The sequence below is a fragment of the Lissotriton vulgaris genome, chromosome 9 (genome assembly GCF_964263255.1).
Source record: "Lissotriton vulgaris chromosome 9, aLisVul1.2, whole genome shotgun sequence".
NCBI classification, from domain to species: Eukaryota; Metazoa; Chordata; class Amphibia; order Caudata; family Salamandridae; genus Lissotriton; species Lissotriton vulgaris.
The window spans coordinates 260,880,604-260,896,393 of record NC_141697.1 but is presented as its reverse complement, the minus strand read 5'-3'; the positions used below and the strand labels follow the sequence as shown (position 1 = coordinate 260,896,393).

The 15,790-nt window shown below is 47.1% G+C and overlaps 1 protein-coding gene across 1 annotated transcript in view; it reads left to right on the top strand.

The window, feature by feature from the left end:
* Window positions 1-15,790, top strand: part of MLH3 (mutL homolog 3) — a 325,229-nt gene that overhangs the window by 117,768 nt on the left and 191,671 nt on the right. The window contains exon 5 of the mRNA XM_086937507.1: window positions 6,616-6,720. Within this exon, the coding sequence (XP_086793633.1) occupies window positions 6,616-6,720 (105 nt within the window). The remainder of the gene's footprint in view (window positions 1-6,615; window positions 6,721-15,790) is intronic.

The window sequence follows — 15,790 nt, the reverse complement described above, 5'->3', positions numbered from 1 at the left end:
ATGAAGCCAGCAGTACTTGGGGGTACCCTCAGGATGGATTTTAGATATTTGTTTTCTTCCCGTTGGATTCTTGTGGTATTAACAAAGCCCCATACTTCTGCCCCATAGATTACTTTAGAGCATGATACGGAGCTGTACAGGTTCATCACCTGTTCCGGGCTCCATCTACCTAACCTCCTGCCGTAGCTTGCTATTGCCCCGTTAGAAGCGATCATTTTACTACAACGCTCCTCCACCAGGGAGTTAAACTGTAAGGCGCCATCAAAAGTTACACCTAGATAAGGAAACGTTTTGACCTCTTCTACTATGTGGCTTCCTATTGTGTACGTGAATTTAGAGGAGGTTTTTTTACCAGCCAGGAGCACATAGGATTTGCCCAGGTTAACCAAGAGATCAAGGGCACCCATAAACTTAACAAATCCGTCGATCAAGATTTGTAAGCTCCTGGGTGTGCGTGCAATCAGGACCGCGTCATCTGCGTAAAGCAGAACAGGAATATGACGCGACCCCACCCTTGGGCAATCTGCCTTTAAACCTAACAGATATTGCTCCAAATTGTTAATATAAAGGGAGAACAAAAAAGGGGCGAGAATGCAGCCTTGCCGGACTCCACTCATGCAGGGAAAAGTCTCGGTCAGTCCCCCCTCCCTGTTAAATCGAACCTTAGCTGTGGTGTCGCTATGCAGTTCCCTAAGTATATTGATTAGGCCACTCTCTATCCCCATACTGGACATCATGTCCCACAGTTTCTCCCTATTGACGTGATCAAATGCCGCTGCCAAATCCATGAATCCCATATAGATCGATTCATCACTGGCCATGGTATATTTGGCAGTCAGCATGTAAAGGTTCAGGCATTGATCGCTAGTGGACCTCCCTGTCCTAAATCCATATTGAGTGTCCGAGAAGATGTTATTTTCTTCGGTCCACTCGGACAGTCTGTTGAGGATCGCCCTACCCAGGAGTTTAGCCGATACGTCAATCAGGGAGATAGGACGATAGCACTTGGGATCGTCCCTATTGCCCTTCTTAAAAATCGGCACAATTATCGCTTTGGACCAGGACGGTGGCAGACCACAGGTAATGGCAGTGTTTATGACCCTGGTCATTAAAGGGGCCCAGAGTTCTATGCTGCTCAGAAACAGGTCGGGGGAATTCCGTCAGGGCCCGGGGCTTTGTTTTTGGTCAGACCCTCTATCCCAGCAGTGATCTCCTTGATAGTAAATACAACCGTTGAAGCCTGAGTTGGGATTTCAGGTGGCTCTACGGGAGTACCGGGCTCATGATTATACAGACCCCTATAGTGAGTGACCCACTGTTCTGGAAGAATATTAGACCCTATCTCCGGGGTGTCGTTTTCCTGGAAAGTTGGTTTGTTGATGATTCTCCAGAAACCCGCTAAATCCTTTCTTTCCCCTGCTTCTCTTAGGTCTGCCCACGCTTCTACCTGCAGAGCGAGTTTCCTCCTCTTGGTCTCTTTTTATATTTCTCCCTACACGCCTTGATTTTTTGGGGGTCCCTTGGTTTAAATTTAAGACTGCTTTTAAGCTCCCTCAGTGCTTTGGAGCAATCTTTATCGAACCATCGAGGGTTACCGTGGTTCCTTGTGGGCGCACTAGTTTTTAATAGGCCATCAATCAGATTAACAATCTGATCGAATGCTTCCAGTAGCCTTGATCCGTGGACTTCTGTGTCTAAACAGTCATTAATGGCAGATTTGCCAGCGTCCACCAGGGCCTTATAAAACTTTTCCCCATCTGTTTTGGACCACTTTAATCTCCTGCCTTGATCTGTTACCCTCTCCGTGAATGTGCGATGGTCTCTACTTTTTGAACCCGCCCTATACATCAGCTCCAAAACAAGTGGGTTATGGTCGCTGAAACTGCTCCATTCAATCCCTACACTAATTATCTTATTTAGCAGGGATCTTGAGACCAGTATGTAGTCTATGACGGATGAGCATCCTCTGCCCTTGAATGTGGGTGGGAGTGTACCATCCTTCTGTGTGCCTATCATGTTAATAGTATGCTCAAGATCATACTTGATCCGGAGCATACTGAAAGCTGACCCTGTCGGCGTATGGGAAAAATGCGGCCCCTTCTCCGTGGGGCATTGGGACCAGTCTGTATTTGTTGGGACCAATGCCGGACAAAGGTGGCAATTAAAGTCTCCCATGACCAGCAGCGCATATGACTGCCCCTTTTTATGGACTGTTATTTCCTGATCCAGCCTATAATCCAATTCAGCTACAAGTGAGGTATGGTTTCCCGCTATCTCGTTGTTATAGATATTAAAAACTGTGAATCTTAGCCCCTTCCCGGAGAACCGAACTGCCTGAATCCCATAGGAATTCCAATCTGGGGAAGACCAACTGCCCGGAAGGTCTAAATCTATGTAAATGGATAGTCCGCCCGTGGCTCTCCCTGATCTTGATTTTTGCGCGGGTACAAAGAAACACTTATACCCCTGCAAATGAAAATTGTTCTCCGGGGCCCATGTCTCCTGCAGGCTGATTACATGGAATTTTCTAATGTAATCAAGCCACTCTTTATTGTTAAATTTGCCTGCCAAACCTGCTATGTTCCAAGAAATCATTCTCAGTACCTCACCACTCTGCTCTGTTCCCCCTTGGGGCCCCGTTTGTATCTCACACTCTGACTCTTGTATGTCCAGCCCATGTCCCCCTCCTATGCATTCAATATCTGTAACCCTGGGCCCATCTAACACAGACTTCCCGACCCAGCTAGATGGGGTTTGCTGTGCCAGGAGACCTTGCTCCTCCAGCTCCTCTGCCAAGGCCCCTTTTTCCCCATCTCCTAGAGGGACAGTATCCGTTTGTCAATCAACCCCCTCAAGGCCGTTCAAGCAGTTGAACCGGTTGAAAGTGTGAAAGGGTGGCTCTGGGCGGCTAAATAGTGGCCTGGGGTTAAATTCATGATGTCTTCCCCTCCGACCAACCCTCTCCCAGTTATCATAGGTTTGGAACGGATGTACAGGGGCAAGGATAGGGGGAAAGAAGAAGGACACCTGAAGGGTTTGAATAGTTGATTCCCGAGATCTATTCTTTCCTTGACATATGTGGAAGACAGTTCCAGCATCCCTGAAGCTCACCAATATGCAGTCCCCTATTATGGATTTGTGTATTCTCCCCACCCATGGCACCCTTCTAACCATTATTATTTCATTATTTAGATGTACCGGGAGGGGTCTGTTCATGTTTAGCCACTTGATTACCCTGCTTTTTAAGGAGCAAAAATCCTCAGCTTCACCCGCTTCAAGTGGGAGGACGCCCACCATGACTACCGTGAAATCATTTGCCTATGTGGCCTGGGGGGAAGCTTCATTAAAGGTGTCGGTGCAGCACTGTCTACAGGCTGTGCCAGAGGGACAGGGTCTACGGGGGGATTGGACCTATTGGAATTAAATGACTTGGTTGGTACAGGATTAGTCCTCGGGGTTGTGGAGGGGCCACAGCATTCGCAGCCTGTCGGGGGGCTGAGCTCATTGTGCTATTTAGGGGCTGCTCGGCGGCCGTAGGAGTGGAAATGAGCTCCGGAGATCTTCCCTGGAGGCCAACCGGGGTTTTCATGCTACTTAATGTAGCCTCCAGGATGGTAAGTCTAATCTCGACCTTTTTAATGCTCTCGCTGATTGGTAGTAGTAGTGACCTGAGCAGGAATTCCAGGTTACCTAGCGGGGCAACAGAAAGGGGGACATTAGCAATATTATTTCCTGTGTCTTTTGTCAGAGCGGGAGCCAAGGCATCCTGTACAGTGGGTTTGGGGTGTAATTCATCCGCTAATCTCACAGTCGGTGTAGGGAGTTTTGATGACCTCCCAAACTCAGAGTGAGGGATTTTGGATTTGTTTTTGCCCTGGGCACCCCTCGACTTCCTCCTACGTTTGTTTGGGGGGGGCCCATGTACTCCTTGTACAGCGGCTGGCTTAGGTTTGGCTTTCCTAGCTTTCGGGGCTGGAGGGGGTTGAGAAATTAAGTCAATAGTCACCCTGCTTGGGCTTGGGCTGGTGGCTGGGGTTAGACTCGTAGATGGAACTAGTGGGGTGTTCGTACAATCCCTCAACAGGAGGGGGACATCGTCTATAGAGGTCGACTCTTCACTGAGCGAAGTAGAATATTCACCAAGGGGTCTGTGTTTCAAGTTATCTATAGAGCGTCTCCGCTCTGCCCTGAGCCGGATTAAGGTGCTCTCCTTATCCCCATCACCCACGGCCCGGGGAAAGTAGTTATCTAAGGTCCTGTTTTTAACTCCTCCCTGCTTCATGGGGGTACCCTCCCTTGCCGGAGACGGCATGTCAGCTGAAGTTTGATGGTGGTATATGGGGAGCTATATCAGCTAATTGGACCAGGGCTCAGGTATCCGAAGCAAGAGGGTAGGCCCAGCCCAGCCTACTCCGGCCTATGACGGCCTTAGACGGTCCCGCCCTTGTCCCGGGCTTCTCCCGGCGCGCTCCCGCGAAGCGGTAGCACTGGTCACCTTTAAACACAGAAACAACAGGCTCATAGGCTATTGGGCGGGGGGGCGTGGCCAGCGGGGAGAGCAGCCCAGGTGTTGCAGATTGGGCGCGCAGGGACTCCTGGACACTGGAGTCCCTGCCTGTATACTCGCAGCCCCGCCGACACACTTGCCTGCCCCGCGCTCCCCTCAGTGGTGTTCCAAGCAATCAGCAGTCCTCAATTGCCATTATCCTCAAGCGCTGCGGGACCCGCGAAGCGGGTCCGGCGAGGCGCTGGGCGAGTCCTCGGTAGACAGCACGCAGAAATCCAGTAAGGAGCCAGAGGTCACTTGCTCGATCACAAAGAGGGTCCCAGTAGGCTGTGGGCAGGATCCGCTTTAACTCCGTAGGCGGGGGGGCGTGGCCAGCGGGGAGAGCAGCCCAGGTGTTGCAGATTGGGCGCGCAGGGACTCCTGGACACTGGAGTCCCTGCCTGTATACTCGCAGCCCCGCCGACACACTTGCCTGCCCCGCGCTCCCCTCAGTGGTGTTCCAAGCAATCAGCAGTCCTCAATTGCCACTATCCTCAAGCGCTGCAGGACCGGCGAAGCGGGTCCGGCGAGGCGCTGGGCGAGTCCTCAGTAGACAGCACGCAGAAATCCAGTAAGGAGCCAGAGGTCAGTTGCGCGATCACAAAGCGGGTCCCCTTATTATCACAAAGAGGGTCCTATGCTTCCTGCAAAAGGCAAGTCTGGTTCTCTTTTTAAATAAGTTTGGCTTATCGATATTTGCAAAGTGGTTAGTTAAGCCTGTGAGCATCTGTGCACATTATTGCATAGCTTCAGATGCAATAATTAATATTAAAGTGGGACATGCATCCGTCAGAAACCTTTTTTCCTAATCAAACCTTCAATCTTTACCTGTTGGGACAGGCACTCTTGCAAAATCTGTTATAAAATTATGAACTTTGGAAGGAGTCTTTGCCAGAGGAGAAATTGCTCATCTGTAATAGTACTTTTCCAGCAAGGAAAAGTCCCAGTTCATAATCAACCCAGCGGTCCAGTTCATATGCAACCCACATGTCTATCGAGCGCTGCTGTTTTGATGAAGTTTTAATTGTTAATTGCAAAAAGCTGAGGATGCAAAAAGTGAACAATGTTCCCAAGATTCAGTCTGGCAGCTGGAAATAATTCTAAGGCTAGGAATCTGGGGAGGATTTTTCACTAGAGAACGTTGGTTTAAGGTGAGTGGTAATCATTTGAGGTTTGCTGATTGCCTTACTTTTTGCTTTGCTTTGTTGTGGGTTAATCTTTGTTGATTGTTTTTGTTTGTTGTGGGTACGCTTTTTTATTGTGGTTGTGTGTGTTGATTGCTTGACTGTTTGTGTTAGTTGTAGTTGCTTTATAAAATGCTTAAAGCAGTCCTGAAGTTGCATTCGAGTGACTGAAGGGAAAGAGGAAAGGTTGGATCAGGCAAGAGTAATGAGCTTTGTATTTTCATAGAATGAGCATCTTCAAAAGCCTTGTACCACGCAGGTAGTCCGAGCAGTTTTGCATCACCGGTAGACAACCTTTTGTGTCTGGATAGTAAAGTTGGAACAGAAGAAGCAAGGCGCTGTGTTTTGTTAATTGCTTTATCTAGTTTGTTGTAATTGAGGCACTCATTTTAATTTTGTTGAGGAGAGCAATATTGTGGATTATTTTAGTTTGCAGGTATGTTGGTTGTGTACTGCCTCCATTTGCCTTAGGGCAGGATTTTGTTGATGCTTTTATTTGCTTTGTGTAATGCTCGTTTTCCCCTACAATTTATTATGTTGCTTTTATATTGGTTTAGTTGATGGAGATTCGTGTTAGTCATTGTTTCATTAATTGGTAGATGCTTGGCAATTGCTGAAGATTGTAGTGAGGTGTTGGTTGATCGTTGAGGATTATTAGGCTTTTGTAATGGGTGGTTGCTGACAACTATAATGTATGTTGATGCTGTAGTAACCTGGGCTTTTGGCTGCTTTCTTGTCACCATCTGATGCTAGGAAGTTTAAAGTGCATGCTAGCGGTAGTGTTTCACTGTGTTGGTGATGTAGTATGATTCTTATGTCCACCTTTTAGCATTGCTTTCCTTGTGATGCTTACTGGTCTAACATATGATATGTCTGTTTCCATAGGTCGCGGTGGATGTAAGCAGCAGTGAGGCCACCAGCCTGTCAGTGAAAATACATAACATTTTATATCCATATCGGTTCACCAAAGAAATGATTCACTCCATGAAGGTAATAGTACTCCTTTCCTCTTTACAGAAGTGGATCGCTGCCTGAAACAGTGACATTAAATCTGCATTTTTATATCACAGGCTTTTCTTTGATAGTTATAAAGCCTAGAATAGGTCCCCGCTATATGCGTGGACCCAGAAACACTGTTATATAATATACAAACTTGTGAGAGCGTAAGGAGTTCAGTATTATGCAATACAGCGAATTGAAATGAAATGAATGAAGCTTATATAGCGCATGACTTACCCTGGGGCATCTCCGCGCTTGCTTAGGGAACCCGTCCTGGTATTCCCCTGTGAGATAACCCTGGCAGGGTATCCACAAGGTGAAAGCCAGGCATCCCACCGCGAGGGGCCGTTGTGGAGATTAAGCAAGCTATTGCCCAGAGTCGCAGAGTGTGAACCCGTGAGTCGAGAAGACACCGGAGCGAGAATTAACGAGTCCGTGGAATTTTTGAGCCCAAGACCCGCCGAGGCGGGAATTGAACCCTGGTCCAGGGCCGAACTCAAGCTCCAGGTCTGCCGCCTCTAACCCCTGAGCCACACTTCTCCACACCCCAAAAGCCTCTACAGTTGAACTTTCCTTATATTTAGACCAGGCTTCACCATCAAGTAGCTAGTGAACTAGTGCTAGCTCTCCATCTACCTGTAAGTAGCTCACCTGTGTGTATCCCAGCTGATTAAATTATACAGTTTTGTTTGGTTAAATTAATGTATATGTACAAACATTGAAAAGTGTTTATAGGAGACGAAAATGTGTGTATATTTCAGAACTCGTATGATGATGTTTGGAATAAAAAATGGTTGAATTTGCAAAATATATTTAAAGCTGATATTTGAGGTATAAATTTTGCAACACTGAGAAGGCTTATTATTATTACTTATATTACTATCTCGTTATGAAAGGCATTGCAGATACCTTTATGTGCTACCTAGGTAGAGGCTTTCCAAACTGACAAAGCCTTTTTGACTTTACAACTGGTAACCACCCCTATACACTGAGGTGATTACTGCTTGTAATCTTGTATGGGATTGTCACGAAAGAAGTCTTGTCTGATGCGATCACTATTACAACACTAATAATATTAGTAGCTCAGGATGATTTTCATTGAGCGTAAGTAGCTCTTATTACAGAAAAGGTTGGAGACCCCTGATTTAGACTATATGATATATAAAGATGTAAGGAATGTCTTTCCAAGCTCTGCATTGCAGCACTTAGGAAGACAGCCTACTGATTAAGAAGTCTAAAGAGAGAGGAAAATGAGGATCATTGGTGTACTTTAAGAGAGTTAAAATAGCAACCTGCTGCATTGAGTTCCTTTGTTGCCAGTTTCTTCACATAGTTGTTACTTTTTCTTACGCCTGGAATGAGTAGGCTCCTGGAACACTTTGGGTGGTTTTATGCCTGTCTATTCTCAAAAATCCTCTCAGAACTTGTATGTTTTCTTTTTTACTTCATTCGACTTTTTGATGCAAGAAAGCATTTAAAGGTGTTTTAAAAAAAAAATCCCACCATTAATCAGCATTATACTTTCACTTTTTGTGAAGTGTCTTTACTTTTTTACTGTTGAAGGAAAAAACTGTCCCAGATTCTCAGAGTCTGTGTGGTCAGTCTCCCAGCTTCCCATTTCGTCAATGAGTGAATTTTGGCAAGAACTAAGCACACTCATACCGGCAGCGCCTGCATAGGGAATGCAATAAATCGGGCAGACTCCTGGCTGCGATACTGAAATGTGAAACGGAGGTACCAACCATACTGCATTCACGAAAGCCAGACGGACAACAAGTGACTAACCAGCGACACATCCTGCAGGTCCTCGTTGCATACTTCCAGGGCGTTTATCGCAGTGAAGACAGTGCTCATCTGTAGGGACGGGAACTCGTCAGGGCTGTCTCTGTTCGCCATTCCTGTTTGCCCTGGCAGTGGAGACTATGGTGCAAGGAGTTGGAGCCCTAAGGAGTAAGAGTGAGTGAACAGGTACATATTGTCTCGCTGTATGCAGATGATGCATTGATTTATGTCCGGTTGCCTGCAGAGGCAGTGCTCCTACTGAGGCGACATATAGCGGACTTTGGTCGGATTTCCGGCTTACATGTCAATTTCTGGAAGATCTTGCTGTTTCCACTGGGGAGATTGGCGTCAGAAACACCGGGGCAGCTGTCCGATCTCGGGCTGCAATGGGAAGGTGATAGCTTCCGGTATCTGGGGCTGATTATCACACACACAATGGCTGCGCATCAGCTTTTTAACGTGGCCAGAGTTCTGATTGGCTGACCCTGTTGATTGAGTTCTGGAGGATGTTACCCCTATCGGTTATGGGACCGGGGGCGCCATTTCAAAGATGATCTTCCTTCCCAAGTGTTTATATCTAGTCCAGAAATCGTTGTTCCTTGTTGGAGAAAACGTTTCTCGCAAACTAAATAGTTATTGATTTCATTGGTGTGGGCGGGAAAGCGCAGCCAGGTGGCCTCGTTGGTCCTGAAGCTTGATATTTGGGGGAGAGAGACAGGGACACTTAATCCACTATGCAATGCTAGACATTACTGCAAAAGAGATATGGTGCACTCACCCAGCGGCTTTGTCTCCCTCCAAGATGTTACATGGATTGAATAGTTGGGTAAAGGGCAGGCACCTCATTATGCTCTTCTTCAAAGCCCTCAGGAGGGATATGACACAGCGCTTATATCGGACGAGACCAGCCTCGGAAAAGGATTTGAATTGAATTGAATTGATTTGAAGAAGTTCTTATATAGCGCATGGCTACTCGGAAGCATCCCAGCGCTTGATGTTGAACAGAAGGGATAGAAAAAGGTCTGAGATATGAGAGCTAGCTCATCTATGTCTTAGGAAACAGTGCTGTTTTAAGTTGTTTTCGAAATGCCAGCAGGCTGGGTTCTAGGCGAAGTGAGAGCGGGAGGGCATTCCACAGCCTTGCTGCATTTCGCGAGAAGAGACGGTCCCCAGATCGGGCTCTGTTGGTCCTGGGTATTATGAGGAGGTTTTGCTGTTTAGAGCGGAGATCTCTGGATGGAGTGTATGGTCTGATCATATCGTTCAGGATGGGGGGGCTATTCCCATAGAGAGTTTTATGGACCAGACAGAGGGTTTTGAAGTGGACCCGCTCCTTTATTGGGAGCCAATGCAGGGTTCTTAGTGAGGGTGCTGCTGAGGTACGATGGCTGGTACCAGTGAGTAGCCTTGCTGCGGAGTTTTGGGCCATCTGAAGTTGTCAGGTAACTGAAGTGGGGACTCCTAGGTAGAGTGCATTTCCATAGTCCAGCCTTGATAAAATGAGAGACTGGACTATGGTTTTCTTGGCAGGTTCGGGTAGCTGGGGGAGGATTTTGCGGATGGTTTTCATTAAACCGAAGCAAGTGGCCACTGTCTTTCTTGCCTGGATTTTAAAGGATAACCTCGTGTCGAGCCAGAACCCGAGGCTTTTTATCTCAGTTTTTGGGGTAGGCCCGAGTCCCATGCAAGGAGGCCACATAGAGAAGGTGTTAAAGGTGGCCTTCCTTCCGAGCAGCATCAGCTCGGTTTTTCCTCCGTTCAATTTCAGATGGGATGCATCCATCCACTCTGCGACCGCACCCAGGCAGCTGCAAAGATTGTTCGGAGGGGAGTCTGCCTGGTTAAGGGAAACTACTAGCTGGGTATCATCAGCGTAGCTTACCAGCTGGATTCCGAAGGGGGCCACTACCTCTGCCAAAGGTGCCATGTACACATTAAACAGTGTGGGGCTAAGGGAGGAGCCCTGTGGTACCCCACACTGTAATGGCACTGGAAGGGAGCAGTTGGTATCTGAGAATACCTTAAAGAATCTATTACTAAGGAAAGATTCAAGCCACTCCAGGGCCTTTTCTGTGACTCCAATTCTCTCTAGACGGGCTAGGAGGACACGGTGGTTAACCGTGTCGAAGGCGGCGCTGAGGTCCAGGAGGATAATGGCCGCGCTACCACCTGCGTCCAGAATCCTCCTGGATACCTCAACCACCCTCAACAAAGCTGTTTCGGTTCCCTGTCCTTTCCGGAAGCCTGTTTGGGTGGGGTGTAGCAGGTTATAGGACTCCAAATAGGCTGCCAGTTGTTTATTCACCCATTTTTCAGCGAGCTTACTGATGCCAGGGAGGAGGGAGATGGGGCGGTAATTGGAAAAGTCGTCAGGGTTGAGGTTTGGCTTTTTCAACAGGGCCTTTACCATGGCTAGCTTCCATTCTTGAGGTACTGTGCCAGACTCCAGGGAAGTGTTGACAAGGTCAATAATGTTTTTACTAACATGGAGGAGGGCTAATTTCAGGATGGATATGGGGGCGGGGTCAAGGGGAGAACCGCTTTATATGGAGTTGAAAAGGGAAGGGAAGAGATCGTCACTGAGCGGATGGAAGGATGGAAGGTGAGGTAAGGTAGAATTGATGTCATCCCTCAGAGGAGGGTTGGACTCAGCTGCTGGGAGTGGGGGGAGAGAAAGAAGAATCTTTTCAATTTTCGTGGCAAAGAAGTTTGCTAGTTCGTTGCAACGAGCACCAGATTCTTCAGATGAAAGCTCGGATGAGGGGGGATCGGGGGCCCTTGTCAAAGTTTTTACTATTCTGAACATTTCTCTGGGAGCGTTGGTGGATTTTTCGATTTTTTTCAGCATAAAAGGTGGATTTGGCTACGTTAAGTGCAGTTTTATATTTCTTGATTGTGAGTTTATATTTAATTTTCTTCTCCTCGTCGAAGTTTTTTCGCCATTGTCTTTCCTCTCGTTTGCATTCCTGCTTAAGGGACCTTAGGTCTGAGTTGAACCAAGGCTGTTTATTCGGACCTTTTTTCTTTGAGATATATTTTTTGGGAAGCACACTGTCTAATGATTGTTCTATCCATTGGTTGAAGTCTGTATTGGCCCTATCGATATTCTGGTTGGCCATAGGTTCGTTCTGCTTCAGAGATTCTATCCAGTCGCTAGGTTCTAACTTTGTCCAACGCCTGCCTAAGGTTTATGGGTGGGTTGATTGGTGCATGGTCTGTTGATTTTCCAAGAAAAAGGTATTACCATATGGTCTGACCAGGGGATAGAATATGGTACAGATGTAGACAATTCTGCAACGTTGGAGAATATAGGATCTAAGAGATTCCCTTTAGAGTGAGTAGGGTATTGAACAATCAAGTTAAGTTGGCAAGCAGCTAATTCTTTGGTTAATTCTGTAGCAATAGTGTCCAAAGGGTTGTTAAAATGGAGGTTCAAGTCTCCTAGCACTATGAAATTAGAGACCATGGTGGCTGATTCCAGAATTGTTTCAGTTAGCCCTTCTATAAATTGACCAATCTGGCCAGGTGGACGGTAGATTAAAAGACCGGAGATTGAAAGTTCTGAGGAGTGGGAGATGGAGAATTGTGTACTCTCACAGTCTGGGATAGTGCTGTCGATCAGGCGACAAGCTAAGTGTTCCCTATATAGAATGGTGATCCCTCCGCCAACTTTAAGTTCTCGATCTCTGTGCTGGATCAAATATCCAGCGGGTAGGGCCCGAACGATGTCGGGGCCGGAGGACGAGCCGAGCCACGTTTCTGTTAAAAACAGAATGTCCACGTTTAGATCTTCGATCAATAGTGCGATTTCCGTGGCGTGCTTTGGTAAAGAACGGCAATTGACCAGTGCCATCTTTAACGCAGTGTCTACTGTCCTATTTTTAGGAGATGGTGTGGTTTTGATGGAGGCCTCTGTAGCCGTAAAAGAGCAGTTGTTGCAAGAGAAGACACCGAGCCAAAGGTCCATCGAATGGCTGCATGATGATGGAAGCACCCTGTTGAGCGAGAGTAGAGTCAGGCGGGAGTATGTTAGGGGGCATAGGGCTGGTATGACAGATGTCGGGGGCCCTAGGCCCGACTGTGCGCGAACGGGCGCAAACGGGCATGACTCTGGCACGACTCCGGCGCAGGTCCGGCGCGTCCGCAGTACGCGTCCACTGCGCGGAGTCATGACCGTTCTTTTTATAGCGCTGCTAGAGCGCGCAATTCGCCTGGCCCACACCCAATATGGCCGCCAAGTTCGAATCCCTGCCCTCGGCGTCGATGCTCAGCCGAGGGCGGTCCGGGTAGGGGAGGGGCACAGAGCGCTTAGGAGCGCTGAGGAGTCTCTAATCTTAAGCGCTTTTTGGTCAAGCGCTAAAGAACACGCTAGGGAGATGCAAATTTTAAAAAGTGCTTCTTAATCAAGCACGAGCAAACAAGGTTAAATATACAATTCCTAGGGTGTCAAGGCATAAGTGAAAGAAAGAGACCTCCCGGCTTCCGCCTCAGGAGGGAAAAGGTTCCTTCTGATGGTAATCGCTAGAGGATTAGTCCTACTTCCTTTTTATAGCGCTGCTAGAGCGTGCGATTCGCCTGGCCCACACCCAATATGGCCGCCAAGTTCGAATCCCTGCCCTCGGCGTCGATGCTCAGCCGAGGGCGGTCCGGGTAGGGGAGGGGCACAGAGCACTTAGGAGCGCTGAGGAGTCTCTAATCTTAAGCGCTTTTTGGTCAAGCGCTAAAGAACACGCTAGGGAGATGCAAATTTTAAAAAGTGCTTCTTAATCAAGCACGAGCAAACAAGGTTAAAAATACAATTCCTAGGGTGTCAAGGCAAAAGTGAAAGAAAGAGACCTCCCGGCTTCCGCCTCAGGAGGGAAAAGGTTCCTTCTGATGGTAATCGCTAGAGGATTAGTCCTACTTCCTTTTTATAGCTCTGCTAGAGCGCGCGATTCGCCTGGCCCACACCAAATATGGCCGCCAAGTTCGAATCCCTGCCCTCGGCGTCGATGCTCAGCCGAGGGCGGTCCGGGTAGGGGAGGGGCACAGAGCGCTTAGGAGCGCTGAGGAGTCTCTAATCTTAAGCGCTTTTTGGTCAAGCGCTAAAGAACACGCTAGGGAGATGCAAATTTTAAAAAGTGCTTCTTAATCAAGCACGAGCAAACAAGGTTAAAAATACAATTCCTAGGGTGTCAAGGCAAAAGTGAAAGAAAGAGACCTCCCGGCTTCCGCCTCTTGAGGGAAAAGGTTCCTTCTGATGGATTTAGGGGCACCACTTCAGGATTCAGAGTGGGACCATGCTTGTGGCATGGTAGGGGTTGTTTCCTGTAACATTAGGTTTACGGTATTACATTTCAGTTACTATAAACTGCACCTGTATGACTCCCTCCTGGCTTAATACAATAGACCCAGCAGGGTGGCAAAATATTTGCATTATGGTGAGGAGAATGCCTCATTTTTACACCTTGCTTGTCCGTGTGCAGAGGTGCTTGATTTTTGGACTGAGGTGGTGACTGGGATTGAGGTAGCCACGGGTATTGATAACCCGTGTACACCTGGGGCGTGCCTGTTGGGCATAGTAAAGAAGCTTATGGGTCGCAAGATATCATGTAAATTCCTCCAGCTGGCGCTGCTCTTGGCGAAACGTAGGGTGGCCATTGGATGGAATGGGTCCCAGAGACCTAGTGTTGATATGTGAATCAGGGATGTACTAGAATGGGAGGTCGCAGAAGAGCAGTATATATGTCTTTCTTGCACTGATTACAAAACCACAGAGGCTGTGGCGACACAGAGGCTCGGACTCCAATTCAGACCAGGAAGAGCGAGAACCATGAGTGTGTGTTGGGTGTTTTTATCAAATGCAAAAGCTGTGTTTACAAAATGTGAACCTGATAATTGTATAGTCATGTTAGCTCACAGACTTGGTACATGTACTATTATCCACTCTGTATTACTTCTGTTTTCTGAAATATTAGACGCAGCGAATAATACCTGCACTTGTGAAGATGCACTGAATGTTCTATTCATTTGATGTATTAAATGCAAAATTAAAGGTTCTAAAACATTTTTTTTAAACTACTGTGGAGGTGCAATAACACAAAATGTATGAGTGGCAGGAAATCACAGAGGCCAAATGGGTGCAAATTATTGTAAAATGTGGCTACTCACTACATTTTAAATCACTTCCACTGCAAAACTACAAAAGCTGCCTGTAAACGTCCACCCATCCAAACTACACAAGGAAACCGCTATGCTGATTTTCTAAAAGAATAGTCACTTTACTGCAAGGGCGTTAATTCAAGATATTTGGTGGTTCAGAAAAAAACCTAAAGGAGGAGTACATACCAATCCTAGATCTGCTTTTTTGAGAACAAGTGTATCAAAAGAGAGACTTTCCTCATGCTTGGCCTGCTTCAAATTCCTCCTCATCTCAAACAGCCATGTGCACTGTAGATCTTCTGGGTGCCTATTGTTAATATTTTTTTTTGGGAAAAAAACACAGAAAATGTCTATGCTTTGTAGTGGACAATTCTTGCTTTCAGTATGCAGCTTGCTGTTTTGCTTTAAAGTCTGCCCCTCAGACTTTTCCCAAGTGCGTATTAGTAGTGGCAACCCATCTCGGTCAACAGAGAACATTCTTTTACCTATATCTGACTGTTTGACAGAAAAAGCCCACAATCCACAGAAGGTGATGCGGGACTTGCATCAATCCAGCAGTTGCATCGCTTGGCTTTACAAGTACACCTTCAAAAATCAAAGGCAAACTGTGTACAGGTTATCGCCTATCTATGAGCAACATTAGACAGTATGAAGAAAAGTGTTTCTTCCAGAGGAGAAAGTATGATCAAGCCAGGAGAAGTGTCATCTCCTCTTTGATACTCCTAAGCTAAAAGCTAATCATCTCTTCCCTCTTCCTTACTAGGCTTGATGGTTCCTACATATTCTGATGAATGCAGATTCCTCATCCTAAGATATCCTGCAGGCAGCAGACTGGATCTGGAAAATGTTGTGACAGTGCCATTCAGCTACATGCGTGTTCCTTACCACCCCTGAAGTGATGGAACGAAGACACATATAAATGGTACTCATGTATGTCGACAATCTGATCCCTAATGCAGACTTGTCAGTCTTTCGATCGCTCCAAAATGTTTTTCACAGTATGCTAGGAAGCGACGCCCCTACTGGAAATGACAGGATTCAAGTTGTAGCACCACTAGCAAGCAGATGTTGTTCACGGACCCACAGAAGGGGTGTCCTGGGCTCAGGTTATGGCTCACAGATGTGACAAATGTGCTCT